At 40.2% G+C, this 18,647-nt stretch overlaps 1 protein-coding gene across 1 annotated transcript in view; it reads right to left on the reverse strand.

The window, feature by feature from the left end:
• The window catches only part of LOC101862005 (transient receptor potential cation channel subfamily A member 1 homolog), a gene marked incomplete at its 3' end in the record, with an annotated part of 55,805 nt that overhangs the window by 12,602 nt on the left and 24,556 nt on the right, over positions 1–18,647 (reverse strand). The window contains 13 exon segments of the mRNA XM_035970386.1: positions 665–768; positions 3,758–3,934; positions 5,563–5,684; positions 6,242–6,378; positions 7,151–7,262; positions 8,464–8,610; positions 8,999–9,087; positions 10,573–10,680; positions 11,606–11,789; positions 13,988–14,183; positions 15,251–15,344; positions 15,813–16,034; positions 17,571–17,774. Coding sequence (XP_035826279.1) covers positions 665–768; positions 3,758–3,934; positions 5,563–5,684; positions 6,242–6,378; positions 7,151–7,262; positions 8,464–8,610; positions 8,999–9,087; positions 10,573–10,680; positions 11,606–11,789; positions 13,988–14,183; positions 15,251–15,344; positions 15,813–16,034; positions 17,571–17,774 — 1,896 coding nt within the window.

The raw sequence follows: 18,647 nt of genomic DNA on the forward strand, positions 1-18,647 counted from the left end.
TTTAAGCCCTCATCTACACAATTTAGATCACCTAGGAGGCGGGCTACTTCAACCCTGCCCGTGTGGGCCAAGGCAGGCTGAGAGGACACAACATCCCTAAAGAAGGATGGGGACACCGAGATGACTACCCCATTTTTTTTACTTTTAAAAACTTTTTCCTTCCTCTGGTATCCTCAGGGTGTCGATGGGAGGTGCAGGTTTCGGTCCAGTGCTAAGTGTGTGGCATCTGTGATAGATATGTCATGTTGTTCCAGGATCTTTTTAACTCCACCCAGCCAGGTCCTTCTTGGTCTTGCTCTTGATTTGAAGGTGCGTTTTCGCGAGTGTAGTGGTAAGCTCTTGCCGCTAGTTGTTTCTGGGTCATTCTGGTTAAATGTCCGAACCATTTGACTCTTTGACGCTCAAAGAAATTTAATACCCATTGTTGAGGAGAAAAGTGGTTGTCTTAGACAGGTAGCTGCTTTGGACAGTGTCAGGCATTATAATGTAATAAAGAGTGGGGGGGGAGGGCAGTGGGAAATGGTCATTCATACACAGCACGACAACATGCTTTGCTTCTGCAGGAACAGAAAGAAAGTGAAAGTAAGTAGAAGGAGCAGACCACACCAGAACCACCGCCAGCCACCCAAGCACCCACTAGGTACCTCCTCCTCCTCCAACTCACCATGATGTACAGGGGATGGTTCTTCTTCAGCACGTTGGAATCTTTACTGTAAGGCTGAGCGTCAGGGGACAGGATCTCGTCATCATCCCCACCGTAGGAACTCCCTGTTCGGAAGACAAAAGCATGAACAAACATAATAAGTTAACTCTTTGAGCCCTCGCCACCGGTACACCAGGAGTGTATATTGGTGGATAAAGTGGACTTTGGAAACAGAACATTAAAAAAAAAAAATTTTAATTTCAAAACAATGACAAAAAATAACTTTTTTTAAAAAGGTGAAAATGTCATTGCACTCAAACTAGCTCTAACGGCCACCTGGATTAGACAATTGCCTGTACAAATGGCCACTTCCTATTTCCCCACTCGTGTCTTTTTTTTTTTTAAACATCATGATAACGAGTGAGACATTGACCGCTACAAGACAACCATTTTTCTCCTTGACAATGGGTGGCCATCATAGACAAGTTCGACTGTATCATTATTATTATCAGAGATCATAACGAGCAAAAGCCAAAAAGAAGGGAAAATACACCAACAGAAGCAGCGAAACCACTAAATAAAATCAAGGGACCCTTCCACACCCATACAAATAATTAACATCAATTTCAGTCTCAAAAGAAATCTTGTAATTATTAACAATTAAACATATCTTTGAGGACAGGGAAAACAGCTTAATGGGCTGGGATGGGGTGGTACTGGAGGGACTTTTACTTTAACAATAGAATCACCAACACAAATAGTAACCTTGTCACCTTTCTTTGATTCTATAGTCAAACTTTCTTCTAACCACACAAATCTAAATTTGTTTTTGATTTCCAAATCAATTTCTTTTATTCTGAGAACGTCCAATTTTGTCCAATCCTTCATGATGAATGCTTTCATGAGGGCTCATCTCACGCACGTGAAATGGTGCTAATCAAGCAAAAATAGGCCCCCCACACTAACATTGCAGTCTCTAGCAGTTTTGCGGTGACGGAAGCGCCGTGAAATTCGAGTTTCGCATACACCGGCAGACTGCGTATTACGTGGGCTGATCGCTAGGCATCCTATTGTCGATAAGCGGAGGATAATTTGCGCGAACCACGCGATTCACAGAAAGGAGGAACCAGGAGGGAAAAAGCAGAGAAGACTGAAAATCCTGAACTTCCGCGGATCCGAGGAAGATTATGATCACTGTATTATAATAATAATAGCATTTGTATAGCACAAATCCCCGCTCAACAACAAGCTCTATGCGCTTCCTTCACAATCTATACTATTACCCCAGCAGACCTGAGAGCATTCTGAAACAAACTCAACTTCTTGGGAAGCACACAGTGCAAGCAGCCATTTATAGGCGCTAAAACACTAACATACTGACAAGATCTTTCGCTGTCTATGGTTGGTTACCCATTCCCACCTGGGTGAAGTGAGGAAAAATTCGTGAAAAGTGCCTTTCCCAAGGACACAATGTCGGGCCCGCGGCTCAAACCCCCGAACCCGCAACCTGACGACTACGAGCCCGGTAGTCTAACCACTAGAGGCACATTTGTGAAATGATGCGCTTGTCAAAATAATGAAATCGAAAAAACTGTCATTTTTCCACCGGTTTGGCAATTTTTACCGAATTTTTTTTTTCTTGGCTAACACCTTTTTTGTCCATTTAAGAATACATTTCTGTGTGGATTTGACTGAAAAACATTGATTAACGGGACAAGCGATCCTCAGTTTGGCCGATTTTGGGTAAAGCTATGCAGATTAAGATGTTGGCTGATTTTTTAAGATCAACCAGTTCTTCGTCTAAATATAGCAAGGAGACAATTGAGAAAGTCTTTATTTTTGCCGTAAATTGCCTTTGAAGACAAGAGGATAGGTTAAAATATGTGAAGCATCGTGGTGAAATCAGGCTCTCGTCAAAATACTGAAATCGAAGACACCAGCATGCATTTTTCTGCTGGTTTGGTAATTTTTATGGACTTTTAAATTTTTGGCTCAACTTCTGTTATGCCCATTAAAAAACCCATTTCTGTCTGGATTTTAAGGAAGAACGTTGATTAAAGGGACAAAAACTGTAAATTTTCAGTTTTCAAAGACTCTCAAGCTATGAAAGCCACCAAATTTTCACGCTAATTTTACCTCTAAACCAGGTGACCCCCACCTCCTTCAATCGCAAATACCTCGACTTCTATTCAAAATAGCAGGGTATTTTTTCATTCTAAGCAAGGCAAATGAACAGGCTTTAAAAGATCATGCCAATAACTCCATACACCCAAAAATTGACGAGCACCTGATTCCACAGCATTGTGACACATAATATGGTGAATTTTCACAATAATTGTCGTTTTTCTGAAAATGTCAGTTTTTTGCAGTTTTTCCCCTACTCCTTCCTCAACTTTCAGGAAACATAGATGGCAAGGCTTCCATTAATGTAATAGAAAGATATTTTCTTAAAAAATTATACTTTTCCATTAGCAAGCGATTACGCAACCAAAATATAGAAAAGGCTCATATATAATGGGAAAATTCTGATTTTTTCCCCCCCTAATTTTAAAAAACTCGGTAACGTTGATTGGTTCAGGTATACTTTCACCAAATGTGGTCAAATCTGATCAGTAAATAAGAAAGCCATAGGGATTTGAAATTCATTGTTTATTTTCAAGATGGCAGCCGTTTCCATATCAACTGCTGTAGTTATGCAAAAATAAAATATGTATCAAGAGATTTTTCTATGACTAACATATATGAGTACTTAGATTTGATCTCAAAGAAACAAACATAGAAAATGGACCCTGAGGGTTGCTCCTCAAGGAACAAAAAATATAAATTATCCGTTTCTGCAGACTCACAAGCTATGGAAATAACCAAACTTTGGCAGGCAATTTTCTCGCTAATTTAACCTCTGAACCCACACAACCCCCATCCCCTTCCATCGCAAACATCTCGACTAATACTCAAGAAAAATGGAAGAGGGTTTTTTTTTTTTTTATATTAACAGCAAGACAAAAGAACAAGCATTAAGATGATACCAATAATACGACATTCCTAAAAATTGACGAGCGGCGGCACCCGATTCTACCGCGTTGATGTGGACACATGTTGGTTGTTATCACTCACCTGAGGAGGAGGCGTAGTCGCTGGAGCTGTCCTCCTGCCGCTTGATGCCCTCCTGTATCCAGCGTGCGTAGATGTCGTCCAGGAACTCGTAGTCGAAGGAGATCTCATAGTCGATGCGCTCCGGGTTCTTTTCCTGACCGTAGCTCAAGCACCTGTCAAAGACTCTCTCGGCCACGTCTGTCGAGCAAGAAAAAAATGGGACAATGATCAGCTTAAGTTCCAGTAGCAAGAAGCACATTAACCCTCTTAGCGCCATAAATAAGTCAGTAGGTCAGGACAGCAGAACCAAAAAATGGTGGGCAGCTGATTAACCGAATTTTTTTATTTCAATGTCTTTCAGAGGTTCAGGGGATGTAGCAAAGAAATTGCTTTTGCTTTTGATCTGAGCGACGCATTTAAAAAAAAATTCAAATACAAGACCTATGATGTCAGCTTCTAAATTTATAGTGGAATGTTCTTATTTCTAAGCCCGCACTTAAGGCGAGAGTGTCAGGCTGGTATGGCTCTACAGCGGTCAATCCGGTAAAAACCGGTATGGCAACATGAAAGGAAGGCCGGTTTAGCTCAAAAAGGGTTAACAGAACAATGGTACAGGTTACGGGCCTCTATGTCAGGAGCTTAACCTGGATACTGTGCAACTGGCATAGGGAGACACTACTTGATGACTGATGCAATACCGATAATTTAGTTCCGCGGAACAATAAAATATACTTATAAGATATCGGTTAAATTCCTAAATTCCTGTATAAGGAAAATGTTTTACGACAAACCTTCATCTTTCTAATGAAATATACCTCTTTTAGTCACGGTTGGCTTCTAAAAGATAGAAATTGCACTGAAAAACCATAAGACATTTCAAATAAATTTACGAATGAGACCAAAAAAAAAGTGACATCTGAATTTCTTTTAATACTTCTAACAAAACAACACTGGCACCCTTCACCATCTCAGAGCACAGGCTCTTCACTTCCCATCCCATTGTTTTCATTTTCTGGGGGGGGAGGGAAGAGCCTATTGATGCCCATATATTCATTTAGTACAAGGACAAAGCAAGAAAGACAGGCCGAAACAACGATGGGGGCAAAAAAAACAACCCAGCTACTAGTGGGCTTTTCAATGTGCCAAAGAATAACTTACTGGCCACCAAACCCAGGGCTTGGGAATCCAAGCACCTAGCATGTAAGTAAATCAATGTACTAGGTAGCAGCTGCTTCAGCGCTGCCTGTCAGGGTTAATTAACTGGACTGTGTGGGATATTAGATTCAGCAGAAATACAAAGAAACTCTAGAAAATAACTCCCCACAGGGGAATCAAAGTCAACAACAGCACATGAAGGTGTTGCGATAGGATGAATGCCTGCTTATGTGCTCTTCATGTAAGCATGTTCATTCATTTGTTTTAGTAAGAGTTTTACGGCACTTGCAAAACAAAAAGGTCATATAAGTGCCGAAGATTAGAGGTGTTACAAGAGAGTAACAAACACAAAAAAGAAGGAAGGGAGATAAAGATGCTAGATGTTCGACAGGAAAGAAGGAGCAAACCACGCCAGAGCACTGGCCAACCACCCTCTTCATTCATTTGTGTTTTGTGTTGAGATGAAGGTTTTGTGAAGTGTCTAGAGCTGTATTGTACAGGAGTGGGCCTTATAGAAATGATCTGCACCATTATGATTGTTACAACTTGAGACTCAACACTCCACAAACCATAATATTATGTGTGTGAGTATGTGTGTGTGTGCGTGTGTGTGTGTGTGTGAAAGAGAGAGAGAGAGAGAGAGAGAGAGAAAAACTTGCACTGTGACATACCCGGCATCCTTTTGATCAACTTTCTCATCGGAGTGTCAACATAGCCTGTCGTTGGGTCTCTGGTGGCATTTCGCAAGGCATCCTTCCACACACTTGAATTCACAATAGCCATGGCTACGTTTCTGTAAAATCAGATCGACAAATTCGTGAGACACGTACTAGGTAAATATACAATGCACAGTTACCATAAATTTAATAATAAACGAAGCAAAATGAGTTTCTGCTCTTGTAAAATTCAAGTCGTTTTTCAGGGAAACACCACAAAGCAAGAAATCTCCCCCACCCCCCACAGCAGACTTTCACTCGCATGCAGTAAAGAGTGCAAACTTGTTCAACTCGTCCCGATCGCAGACAATACCCTATACTGCAGCAAAAGACATATGTCAAGGACCTCCACCTTTTTTTTTAACCATGGTGGCATTGGGCAGAAAGACACACACTCAAAGGCTACTGAAACAACAGCAACAATGACAACAACAACAATGACAACGACAACAACAACAATGACTACAATAACAACAACAATGACTACAACAACAATGACAACAACAACGACAACAACAATAACAACAACGATGACAACCATTGCATCCATCGTCCTGCAGCTCCACATCAGTGTACAACAACAACTACAACAACAATGACTGCAACAACAACAGCAACTACAACAACAACTCACATGCGGTGGTCCTCTATGGCCCTGTCCAGACAGTTGCGCCCTTCGTCATCCTGCAGCGTCACGTCGGCGTCCCAGTCCAGCAACAGCTCCACCACCGACGAGTGACCGAAACCCGCGGCCAGATGCAGTGGGGTCGTCTGAAGACAGGTAGTTTAGTTTCAGTAAGAGTTTCACGGCACTTGCAACACAATAAGGTCGTATAAAAGCAAAAGATTAGAGGTGTTACAAGAGAGTAACAAACACAAAAAAGAAGGAGGAGAGATCAGAGCGATAGATGTTTGGCAGAAAAGAAGGAGAAAACCACACCAGAGAACCCGCCAACCACCCACTGTCTTTTTAAAATAGTTTTAGTAGAGGTTTTACGGCGCTCGCAACTGCATAACAAACATAAAAAAGAAGAAGGGGAGATAAGGACGATAGATGTTTGATAGGAAAGAAGAAGCAAACCCTACCAGAGCACCCGCCAACCACCCACCACCCACTGTCAGAGGACAGAAAAGAGATTGAAAGACTGATTGAAAATATTTTACATCCCTATAACGATATTTTAGATTGTCCAAGATGCACGTTACTTCCACTATTGATTGTCCCCATCACCACAATTTAGTTCAGAATACATATACCTAAAAGTTGTTTACACCAGAGGATTGTATGTTCATTTCTCTTCTAAGTGATATATACTTTGCTATATCCAGCGCTTATAGTAAGCGAGCTATAGCCATTCAAACAAGCAGACCGTGTCATACCCAGCAACAGAGGAAATTTCCTTAGCACATCGGATGGACTTTTGGTTAGCAGTGAAGGGGTTAAAGGGGGATTTTTAAAAATCAAACATTGCGTCATATCTCATTAATAAAACTGTCATTAATAAAAACTGAATTCCATCCAATATCCAGCGGAGGCTCTCACTTTGTTCTTGTCCGTGGGGTCCACGGGGGCGTCTTCCTCCAGCAGGACGGTGCAGGTCTTCGTCCAGCCCTTGGATGCGGCCAGATCCAGTGGGGTCCACTGATTGTAGTTTCTGTTCAGACAAATTTGAACCATAATAAAAATAATAATAATAAAAACCACATGTATAGCGCATACCCCCATCTGACAGCAAGCTCTATGCACTTTACACTATATTATTACCTCAGCAGACCCTAGAACACTCCGAAACATTCTCAGCTTCCCGGGAAGCATACAGTGCAAGCAGCTGATTAAGCACTCAAAGACTAACAAACTGACAAGATCTTTCGCTGTCTATAGCTGGGTACCCTTCCCACCTGGGTGAAGTGAGGAAATTTTGCGTAAAGTGCCTTTCCCCAAGGACACGTCAGGTTCCTGACAGGATTTGAACCCATGACCTTACGGCTGCCAGTCTGACAGCCTAACCACTAGGCCATCGACGCCACATCATGAACACGGAAAGCAGAGCAAACTTACAGATGTGAGCGTTTAACTCTTTTTGTGCCACACATTACCAGGAAAAGGTCAAAACAGATATACAGAAGCCCCTAATCTACCAAAGGAAGACACAGAAAGGGCTAATGTAGATTCCTCTCAATGACTAGAAACAAGTATGGTCTTGCGACAAAAAGAGGATCACATTTACTGAAAGTGAAAGCTGAAAACCTTCAATCCCAGGCACATCCCTGAGCAAATTCCAAACATCAAAGAAAGAGAAAAGCACTCCCTTACAATATTATAAGGATTCCATAAAGCTTAAATTGTGACTTGGAACTTCACTAATTACAATTCTTTTTTTCCTGGAAAACAGGTCTCAATTTTAAATCTTGAAAGACCACACCTCTCTCTCTCTCTCTCTTCTCTCTCTCTCTCTCTCACACCAACAAACACACACACGCCTGCACACAAACACATGCACACACACGCGCACACACACACCCAATAAAGGACCCACTTGGCACACACCTTTCTAGTGCATGTGTTTCCACGGGGCTAGGTTCCTGATTATTGAAAGCTAGGAATCATAGGAATCTACTCCGTACCCAGTTACTTACTTTCTAAAGATGTGATTTCTTCCGGTGGTTACCCAATTGGCTCCGAACATCTTTAGGATTTAGGATAACCTTGATTTCGGACAACAACGAAGCATAAACTTTTTAGTTTTTAAAATTCTAAAAAAGGAAGAAGAGGGAGTTGGAACTTTTCTTCTGTAGCATTAACAGTGGGAATCTTTTCCGAACTCGATTCTTCATCCAGCTCTACCGGGCACTGACCTTGCAGAGACGTCGGCCCCCAGGTCCAGCAACACCTTGGCCACCTTGTTGTGGCCGTACTGGGCGGCCAGGTGGAGGGCCGTGTTGGAGTTCTCGTCCTCGTCGTTCACTATGGTCTTGTCTCGTTTGATCAGCTCCCTCACGATGCTGTAACATAGGGAGGATAGTCAGTCAGTTTTGTATTCTTTTCACATTGAGCTACCCCCCCCCCCCCCAAACTTATCCTCAATCATTCCCTCCTTAACTTCCTCAAGTAAACAATGGTGGCACGTTGTCATTTATAGCAACCCATAGAAGCAAGCCATCGATTTAGGAGCCATTTTTTTTCACGAAACCAAAAACTTTTTTAACTTTCAGGAAGCTGTACGTCATTTTGGAGATCTTCCTCATTTTCGATCCATATTTTGAAGACACTCTTTACAATTATTTCTATACTGAGAGGAGTATTGTCAAATTGGGAAAGGATCATTTCTGATTACTGATTAAGCATTAATTGTTCAGAAAATGTTCACGGAAGGAAAAGTCACATCCTTACTTGGTTCTGCCATACTTGGCAGCCAGGTGAAGAGGGGTCTGCTCTTCCTCATTCTTGTCATCCAAGTCAGCCCCGCTGTCCAGCAAGCACTGAGGACACCAGCAATGGTTTTAGTTTTAGTTTAGTAAGAGTATTACGCCACTCACAACTGCATAGGGTCATAAGAGCATGCAAAACACAAGTTGGTTGCATTCATAACAGTTCACAGCACTGTTTATTTTATTCAAGGCTTATTTTTAAATGTTACATATTCATGGTGTAAATCTCAGTTTTAAAAGAACATTTTAAATAATATCTAATATAACCAAGCAAGGTTTACAAAAGTTATTGTTAAGTAGTTGGTCACAGTAAGCCGGATCAGAGGCTATGGTGTAGCAGTTAAGCTGTTCAGGGTCATATGCAGGAGACCAGTTCGATTCCCATGTGGGGAAAGGGGGGGGGCTTAAAAATCAAGAATCTAAGTCTATTTGACGGAACATTGTATCCCTCTCAGCACAGGTTGGCCCAGACAGACAGGGTCGAAGCCTGCATCTGAAATGACCTAAAGTGTGTTGATGCAAGTGAAAACAAGTTTTTAAAAACAATTTTTTTTAAAAGGAATAAGTTAGCATTACAGCAGACAAATTCCATACGCCGTTAACGATTTGTAAATGACTTACATCCCCTTCCAAGCAATTCAATTAGCAAAAGAGGCTTCGACTTTGCCTGGCACAGCCAACCTCTGCTCAGCTGGGACACACTGCAAGTTGAGGTGAATTGACAAAAACACTCCTTAACCCTAAATGAGGCTCTTGTCTTTCACTTAATAATGATAACAAATAAATAGCATTTGTATAGCGCATGTCCCCACGCGAAAGCAAGCTCTATGCACTTTACACTATTATTAAACCCCAGCAGACCATAGAACACCCAGATACATTCTCAGCTTCCCGGGAAGCATACAATGCAAGCAGCGGGTTAAGCGCTCAAACACTAACAAACTGACAAGATCTTTCACTGTCTATAGCTGCACACCCATTCCCACCTGGGAGAAGTGGGGAAAATTCGTGCAAAGTGCCTTTCCCAAGGACACAACGTAGGGCCCACGGCTCAAACCCCCGAACCCGCAACCTCACGATTACGAGTCCGGTAGCCTAACCACTAGGCCACCGACGCCATTTGCAAGGCAAAGAGCCTAACCAATACACCCGAGACGCCAGTTCACATGGTGTGGAATTGTTCAAATCTGCACTTTATGACAAGTGAGTTAAGCATTCTCAGGTAGACTTGACAGCCAACATTTTGGCATAAAGTTTATGTTCATCAGATAAGATGCACCAACTTTTTTATGGCAAGCACCATCAGCTTTTTAAGATTTTCCATTAAAAACATTGCCTCAAAACAAAACAAATCTGCCTTTATTTCCTATCCTATTTTCCACAGAAATTGTTCCCTTGGTCGCTCCCACTGATTTTAATTGGGTTTAATATTATATCTCATAGATAAGATGCAAGACGACTTAAAAGTCCAGATTTTTAGGGAAAAAAGTTGTTTCCTATGAGCGATGATAAACAGTAAGGCTGCAGCTCTGATACCTGAGTGATTTCTAAGAAGCCGTTCTCTGAAGCCACGTGAAGAGGGGAGTTGTCGTAGCAGTCACAGTCGTTGACCAAACGCTTCACTTGTTGGTATGACAGAAGTTTCTGGAAAGACAATCATCAGTCAATCATCAGTCATGGTCACTCTCCATGCACAGAACTGTATCCATCGTTTTGTTGATTGTTCTCAAAAAGTGTTATCAGTGCAAGCAAAGTGCACACAAAACAAAACAATATCAATCAGTTTTACTACTTTTTCAAGTTCACATACAAACATTAGCAAGTAAAGATAACAGTTTCATTTTTGTAAAGTTTGAGTTTAATAACACACTGGTAAGACATGTTAGGAAAGAACTTTCAGAACAAGGAACAGACTTGAGATGAGAAGTTGAACCAGAATTGAGCAGTAAAAAAAAATAGGAGGAGCAGGCTACATCAACCATTCGTATAGGTTTGAAGAAAAAACAAAACAAGAAAAGATTTTAAAAGGAGAAGCATACTGCCATAAAGGATCCATTGCACTTTGACCGTCTCCCATAGCATGTGCATTAGACCAACATTTTGTGGATTTTCATATCAAATAGACCAAAACATTACAGAAAAGCTGTGTAACAGTTTGCCAACTGCCTTCCTAGTAAAAATTCTTCTACATCTTACCAGAAAGTAATCAGCAGAAAGTATTCAAAGACCTTCTCACTTTTACAGTAAACTAAAAAAAGAAAAGAAATCTACAATCTCCAAAGAAAATTGGCTGAAATCTGATCATCATCATCATTGCCTTTCTCCCCCTACATCAATGTAACAAACCAACAAACACTTTCCACCTTTCTATACCCTGGGCTAGCCTCTTGATGTTATTCCATGTCTTCTCATTTTCCTGTACATGAAATCCGACAGACAAACCAATTTATTCAAATCAGACCTTCTCCTGGTCGAAAAAAATCTGACAGAGGATCACTCCCCGTCACTCACGCCCACCATCCACCCCACCCAACAGCCAGGTCTCGGCCAGAGCCCGCCCAGTACCCACCTCCAGAACCACCATCTTGTTCTCCTCCGCAGCCATGAAGATGGCCGTCTTGTCGTACTTGTCCACGGCCCTGTAGTCGGCCCCCTTCTGCAGCAGGAGCTCCACAGTGTCCACATTGCCGTAGGTGGCAGCCAGCAGGAGCGGGGTGTAGTTGTCCTTGTCTGGACGGTTGATGCGAGCACCCCTAGCAGGGAATGAATAATAAAGACAATATGTGTTACGGCACATTTGAACCAGGCGCTCGTCAATTTTTGGGCATGTAGAGTTATTGGTATCATCCTAAAGCTTGTTCATTTTTCTTACTTTAAATTAAAAAACATCCATTCATCTTCAATAGAAGAAGAGATATTTGCGAATGAAGGAGGTGGGGGTTACCTGGTTTCAGAGGCAAAATTAATGAGAGAATGGCCGCAAAAAGATGAATTTTTTTCCTAGCTTGAGAGTCCGTGGAAACTGAAAGTTTACTTTTTTGGGGGTGTCTTTTAGCATTGTTTTTCAGTAAAAACAGAAATTGTTCTTTAATGGGCATGAAAGGCATTGAGCCACAAAAAACAATATTTGATAAAAATTCACAAACCTGCGGAAAAATGCTAGTTTCTTCACTTCCAATTATTTTGAGGAGCGCCTGATTTCACCACGCTGCCTCACATATGTGAGATGTGCTGACAAAATGAGTTACTTCTCAGATTTCAGCCTTATGGAAATTGAAACATCAACTTTTAAGGTGGAGTTTGTATAATTGGTATAAAGGAATGATAAAAGACACAGTAGACTTGAACAAAATGGCATCAATTGGAAATCTATAAATCTGACCCCAGTGTCTATTTTCAGCCAATATCTCTGTTCTTTGATTGCAAAAAGTTACTCATTTTGTCAGCACGCCTCACATATTACCATTAAAAGTTACTTCAGAGACCACTGTACTAAAAACATTACTTCAGATCAGAGAAAGCTCAATCTTTAAAAATTAATTCAGAGATCCCTCTATTAAAACAATCATTTCAGGGACACCTAAATCATCTGTAGATAAAAAAAATATTACTCAGAGACCTCCATATCAAAATGTTAAAAAATTACTTCGAGATCCCTTATCACATTATCAAAAAAGTATTTCAGAGATCCCTAAATTAAAAAATTACTTTGGTCCAATATTAAAAAATTACTTCAGTAATCCCAAAACAAACAAAAAAATACTTCAGAGATCGCTATATTCAAAAAATTACTTCAGCGATCCCTGTATCATCCTTATATATATTTTTTTTCTTTATAATTACTTTCGTGGTCAATATATTACAAAATCACTTCAATAATCCCCTCTTCAAGCGCCAGGTCTCAAAAGAACTTATTGGTGATCATTGTTTTCCAAACTTTTCTTTACAAAAATGCACTCTTGTTTATATCTAAACCCCTGAATCCTGGGTTGATCTACTCTATGATCATGTGGTCTTTCTCTTTATTTTCCCCACTCTCTTCTTCTATCTATCCATTTCTTTTTTCTTTTCTTTTTTGCTATTCTTCCCGTTCTATTTCTCTTATCTTCTTATAGAAAAAAATAAAAATTGTATTGCTTCTCATCTCATTTCTCTGTTCTTTTCTTCCCTTCTCAGCTTTCTTTTCTTCTTTTTCAAATCTTTTCTTCTCTTCTTTACTTCACTTTCTTCATCAGTGAACTTCACCCTAGAACTATTTAAGCACCTGAGCTCAAAATTCGTTATTATATTCCTTTCTCAGCTTTCTTTTTAAAAAATCTTCTCTCCTCCACTTTTTACTTCACTTTCTTCGTCAGTGAACTTCACCCAAGAACTATTTAAGCACCCGGGCTCAAAATTCGTTATTATATTCCTTTCTCAGCTTTCTTTTTAAACATTCTTTTCTTTTCTCCACTTTTTACTTCACTTTCTTAGTCTGTGAATTTCCCCCCTAGAACTATTTAAGCACCTGAGCTCAAAATTGGTTATTATATTCCTTTCTCAGCTTTCTTTTCTTCTTTTAAAAATCTTTTCTCTCCTCCACTTTTTACTTCACTTTCTTCGTCTGTGAACTTCACCCCACAACTATTAAAGCACCTTAGCTCGTTATTATATTCCTTTCTCAGCTTTCTTTTCTTCTTTTTCAAATCTTTTAAAAAATCTTTTCTCTCCTCCACTTTTTACTTCACTTTCTTCATCTGTGAATTTCACCCCAGAACTATTTAAGCACCTGAGCTCAAAATTCATTATTATATAATTCCTTTCTCAGCTTTCTTTTCTTCTTTTTCAAATCTTTTCTTCTCGTCTTTACTTCACTTTCTTCGTCTATGAACGTCACCCTAGAACTATTTAAGCACCTGAGCTCAAACTATACACAAAACCACAAAACACCTGCCCACACGACAGTCAGTACCTGTCCACCAGGAACTTCACCACCTCCACGTGATTGAGCGCCGAGGCCCTGTGGAGTGCGGTGGCCTGGTCGCTGTTGACCGCGTCGATGCGGGCGTGGTTCTCCACCAGGAGTCTCGCTATACGGATGTCACCGGACTGGGCGGCCAAATGGAGCGGGTACATGAAGTGCTTACGGGGCTTGTTCACCTCCGCACCTGAGAAGTAATCACAATCACAATAACAATAACTATAATAATAATAATAATAATAATAACAATAATTTAAAAAATAAAAATAGTAATGATAATAATAATATGAAGGATAATAAAAATAAATACAATAATCTTCATCATCATCATCATCATCATCATCATCATAATAACAATAATAAAGATAATAAAAATAATAATGATAAAAATAATATAAAAGATAATCATCATCAACCTCATCATCATAATAATAACAATAATAATAATGACAAACAACAATGACAACAAGAGAGAGAAATGCAGTTTTTCTGGTAAAAAGGCAGGAAGATCAAAAGATCAAAAGCAGAGAACGAAACCGCCTGACAATGTCGCAGATTAAATCGTCATGCCGTGCTAAAGTGTTTCTCTCACTGATTTTACATTGTTTTTTTATCCCAGTTAACACAAAATAGATCATTTAGGAGGCAGGCTGCTCAAACCCTGCCAGCCAGGGCCAACTTGGGTGGAGTGAGATAGTGCATTCCACAAGAAGGAGGGAGATGCTCTACACATAATGATTAGAATAATGATAACAATGATAATGATAATAATAACAATAATAAAATAATAATAATAATAATAATAGATTGCAGTGAATAGCGCAGATTCCCAATCAAGAGTTTTGTTTTAGTTTTAGTAGAGGTTTTACGGTGCTTGCAACTGCATAAGGAAAGGTCATATGATCGCCAGAAGATTAGAGGTGTTACAAGAGAGTAACAAACATAAAAAAGAAAAAGGGAAGATAAAGACGATAGATGTTTGATAGGAGAGAAGAAGCAAACCACACCACAGCACCTGCCAACCACCCATCAATCAACAGTGGGCTCCATGCGTTTAACAATCTATACAAAATTACATCTATATTCCCAATGTGGGAATCAAACCCGTTTCTTTTGTATACAAGATGAAGAGCTCAACCATGTCAAAGATGTTTGCCTCCGATAAAGAGTAACAAAAAAGAACATGTGGAAAAAAAACCAGAATTGTCGCTTTCGCAACAGTGCTGGTGGCGATTCAAAACAGCAGAAACTCACGTTTTTCAAGCAGAACTTTTGCCACTTCGTAATGTCCATTGTCTACAGCCACGTGGAGGGCAGTGCTCGACTCAATGTCTGTGGCACTCACCATCTACCGACAGAAATTTCACCAAAATGTATACACACACATTAAAACAATTGGTTACAGGAATAAATAAACCAAGAGCAAACATAGTTCTTTCTCACCCCAACCCCTACCCCATCTCTCTCTCTCTCTCTCATCCTCCCCCCGATCCTCCCCCTGCGTCTCTCCCTCTCCCTCTCTCTCTGTCTCTCTCTTTCTCTCTCTCTCTCCCTCTTTTCCTCCTATCCTTCCTCCCCTCCCTCTTTTCCTCCCTCCCCTCCACCCCTCTTTTCCTCCCTCTCCCTCTCTCTCTCTCTCTTTCTCTCTCTCTCTCCCTCTTTTCCTCCTATCCTTCCTCCCCTCCCTCTTTTCCTCCCTCCCCCCACCCCTCTTTTCCTCCTATCCTCCCTCCCCTCCCTCTTTTCCGCCCTCCCCCCCACCCCTCTTTTCCTCCTATCCTCCCTCCCTCCCTCCTCTCCCTCAACAACAACTCACCTCAGACAATGTGACCCAGGCCTCCTTGGTCCGCGCCCCGGCCTCAAACAACACCTGCACCAGGTCCATGTTGCCCTCGGAGGCGGCGTGGTGCAAGGGCGTGGACAACTCCTTGTCGCGACACATCAGGTCAGCGCCGGCCTCCAGAAGCATGCGGGCGATCTCCAGGTGGTTGTGAATGGCTGCCGAGTGCAGCGGGGTGATACCCTGCTTGTCCTCGTACTGCACACATAATCATTAAATGATTCAGATAACAATGGAGATTTTATTGCAACTACTAGGGATAGTAATAATAATAATAACAATTAACAAAAATGGTACAAGGAATATTAATAATAGTTTTTAGTTTGAGTAAGTTTTACTGCTCTTGCAACACAATAATGTCACATAAGTGCTAAAGATTGGAGGTGTTACAAGAGAGTAACAAACACAAAAAAAGGAGGAGAGAGAACGATGATAGCTTTTGATAGGAAAGAAGGAGCAAACCACATCAGAGCACCCGTCAACCATGCAAAATCATAAAATGATACAGATAACAATGGAGATTTTATTCTGACTACTAGTGATAGTAATAATAATAATAATAACAATTAACAAAAATGGTACATGGAATATTAATAATAACAATAACAATAACAATAATAATAATAATAATAACAATAATAATAATAATAACAATAGTAACAACAACAACAATATTAATAATAATAATAATAATAATAATAATAATAATAATAATAATAATAATAATAATAATAGCAACAACAACAACAATATTAATAATAATAATAATAATAACAAATAATAATAATAATTTTATTTTTTTTAATAGTAACAACAAAAATGATATTCCGTATCAGCATCAATAACATTCAATTGAAAAACAGTGACTGTACATTACATTAACTTGCAATAAGCTGGGGCAGTTCCAGCAAAAGAGAAACACACTGAGGCAAGAATATAATGTTGAGGCAGGATGTAAAGGCAGCAAGTCCTACAGACATAACAAAGAAACGGCAAAGAAACGGGACCACCCACCATGACCTTTTCCTCCATCCATATGCGAGGAGTGCTGACAAACTAAGTTACTTCTCGCAATCCAAGAACAGAGATATCGGCTGAAAACTGACGCTGGGGTCAGATTTAAGGATTTCCAATTGATGCCATTTTGTTCAAGTCTACTGTGTCTTTATCATTCCTATTTATAAATTGTACAAACTCCACGTAAAAAGTTGATGTACCAATTTCCATAAGGCTAAAATCTGAGAGGTAACTCATTTTGTCAGCACACCTCACATATTTATCTTAAAGAGGCCAGGCAAATGTAAATCAGAGCCAGTGGCAAAACAAAAAAACTAAACAGACATAACAACAATAGAGGGATTTGTGAAATGGTAAGGCCCTCAGGAGATGCACATACCCTCAAAGCACCCACAAAGAAAAGGTTTCACTAAAAAATTGCAGAACAAAAACAGTTCTCTATTTATGTACTCACCCTAAATTTGGCCCCCTCCTACCACCTACAATGAAAACATTCCCCAAGGACCATATGAAAAAAAAAAAAAAACTTCCCCATTTTGAAACTCACCAAATTTTTGGATTCCTCTGACCACCAACAAAAACCAATGAGAACCACACAGATAGAAATAAAATTTCTCCATTTAAAAAATTCACCCCAACTTTGGGTTCCTCCGTCTACAGAGAAAACATTCCGCAAGAACCACATAGAAGAAAAAAGTTCCCTGTTTCAAAACTCACCCCAATTTTGACTCTGTCTCTGAAGTAGAGGAGATCTCTGCAGGCCACCTCGTTGCCCCGCATGGCAGCAAAGTGCAGCGGGGTCTGTCCATAAATGTCCACCGTGTTGATGTTGGCACCTTTGCTGACCAAGTAGTTCACAATACTATCTTCTTTCTCTTGCTCGTAGTTGTCCACCAAGGAGGCAAGACCGTTCGCCCCAAGCTGCAACACACAAAAGAGGCACAGAGATTAGAGATTTATACCTCGATAGAGAGCCCCACTGCCTCCATCTCGACCGCTGCTCAAGATAAAACTCCATCTTTTTTTTTTTAGTAAGTAAGAGTTTTACGGCACTTGCAACACTATAAGGTCATATAAGTGCCGAAGATTAGAGCTGTTACAAGCGAGTAACAAACACAAAAAAGAAGGAAGAGAGATCAGGATGATAAATGTTTGATAGGAAAAAAGGAGCAAACTACACCAGAGCCTCCATCGTCGTACATCACTTTTTCAAAATGGCGTACGACGGAGTCTTGCACTAAGCTGTCAATTTCCATTTGTTAACAAAGGTATGATCAGCAAAAGAGGTCACGATATATGCAACTTACATGCAATAGATGCTTCCGAAAAGACTATTGTATCCTGCGCTAGAAGTTAATAAATCTAAAAAGTATTTGTAAAAAAAAAAAGGTTGAAAAAAAAAATTTGAGAAAATAAAACTGTGATGATGATACAAAGGCAAGTCAAGTAATCGAGAAGCATTATGGGATTTTAAGAACAAAGTTAAAATCTTCATGCTTGAAAACTTCATGCTGGATGAAAACTTCATGTTTGATGAAAAGAAGAGGACAAATATCCTTTTTTGAACCTCCCAGCTTTTTTTTCTTACAGAACAAGAGGAGGCCACATGTTTTAACAAAGAGTAAATCAGTTCAAACAGTATCACCAGTTAATAAAATGTATAGTCAAAATGCATTTGTGTGTGTGTGTGTGTGTGTGTGTGTGTGTGTGAGTGTAAGTTTGAGAAAGAGTGTGTGTGTATGTGTCTGTGTGTATGTGTCTGTGTGTATGTGCACCTGTGTGTGTGTGTGTGTG

The sequence above is a fragment of the Aplysia californica genome, unplaced genomic scaffold (genome assembly GCF_000002075.1).
Source record: "Aplysia californica isolate F4 #8 unplaced genomic scaffold, AplCal3.0 scaffold00011, whole genome shotgun sequence".
NCBI classification, from domain to species: Eukaryota; Metazoa; Mollusca; class Gastropoda; order Aplysiida; family Aplysiidae; genus Aplysia; species Aplysia californica.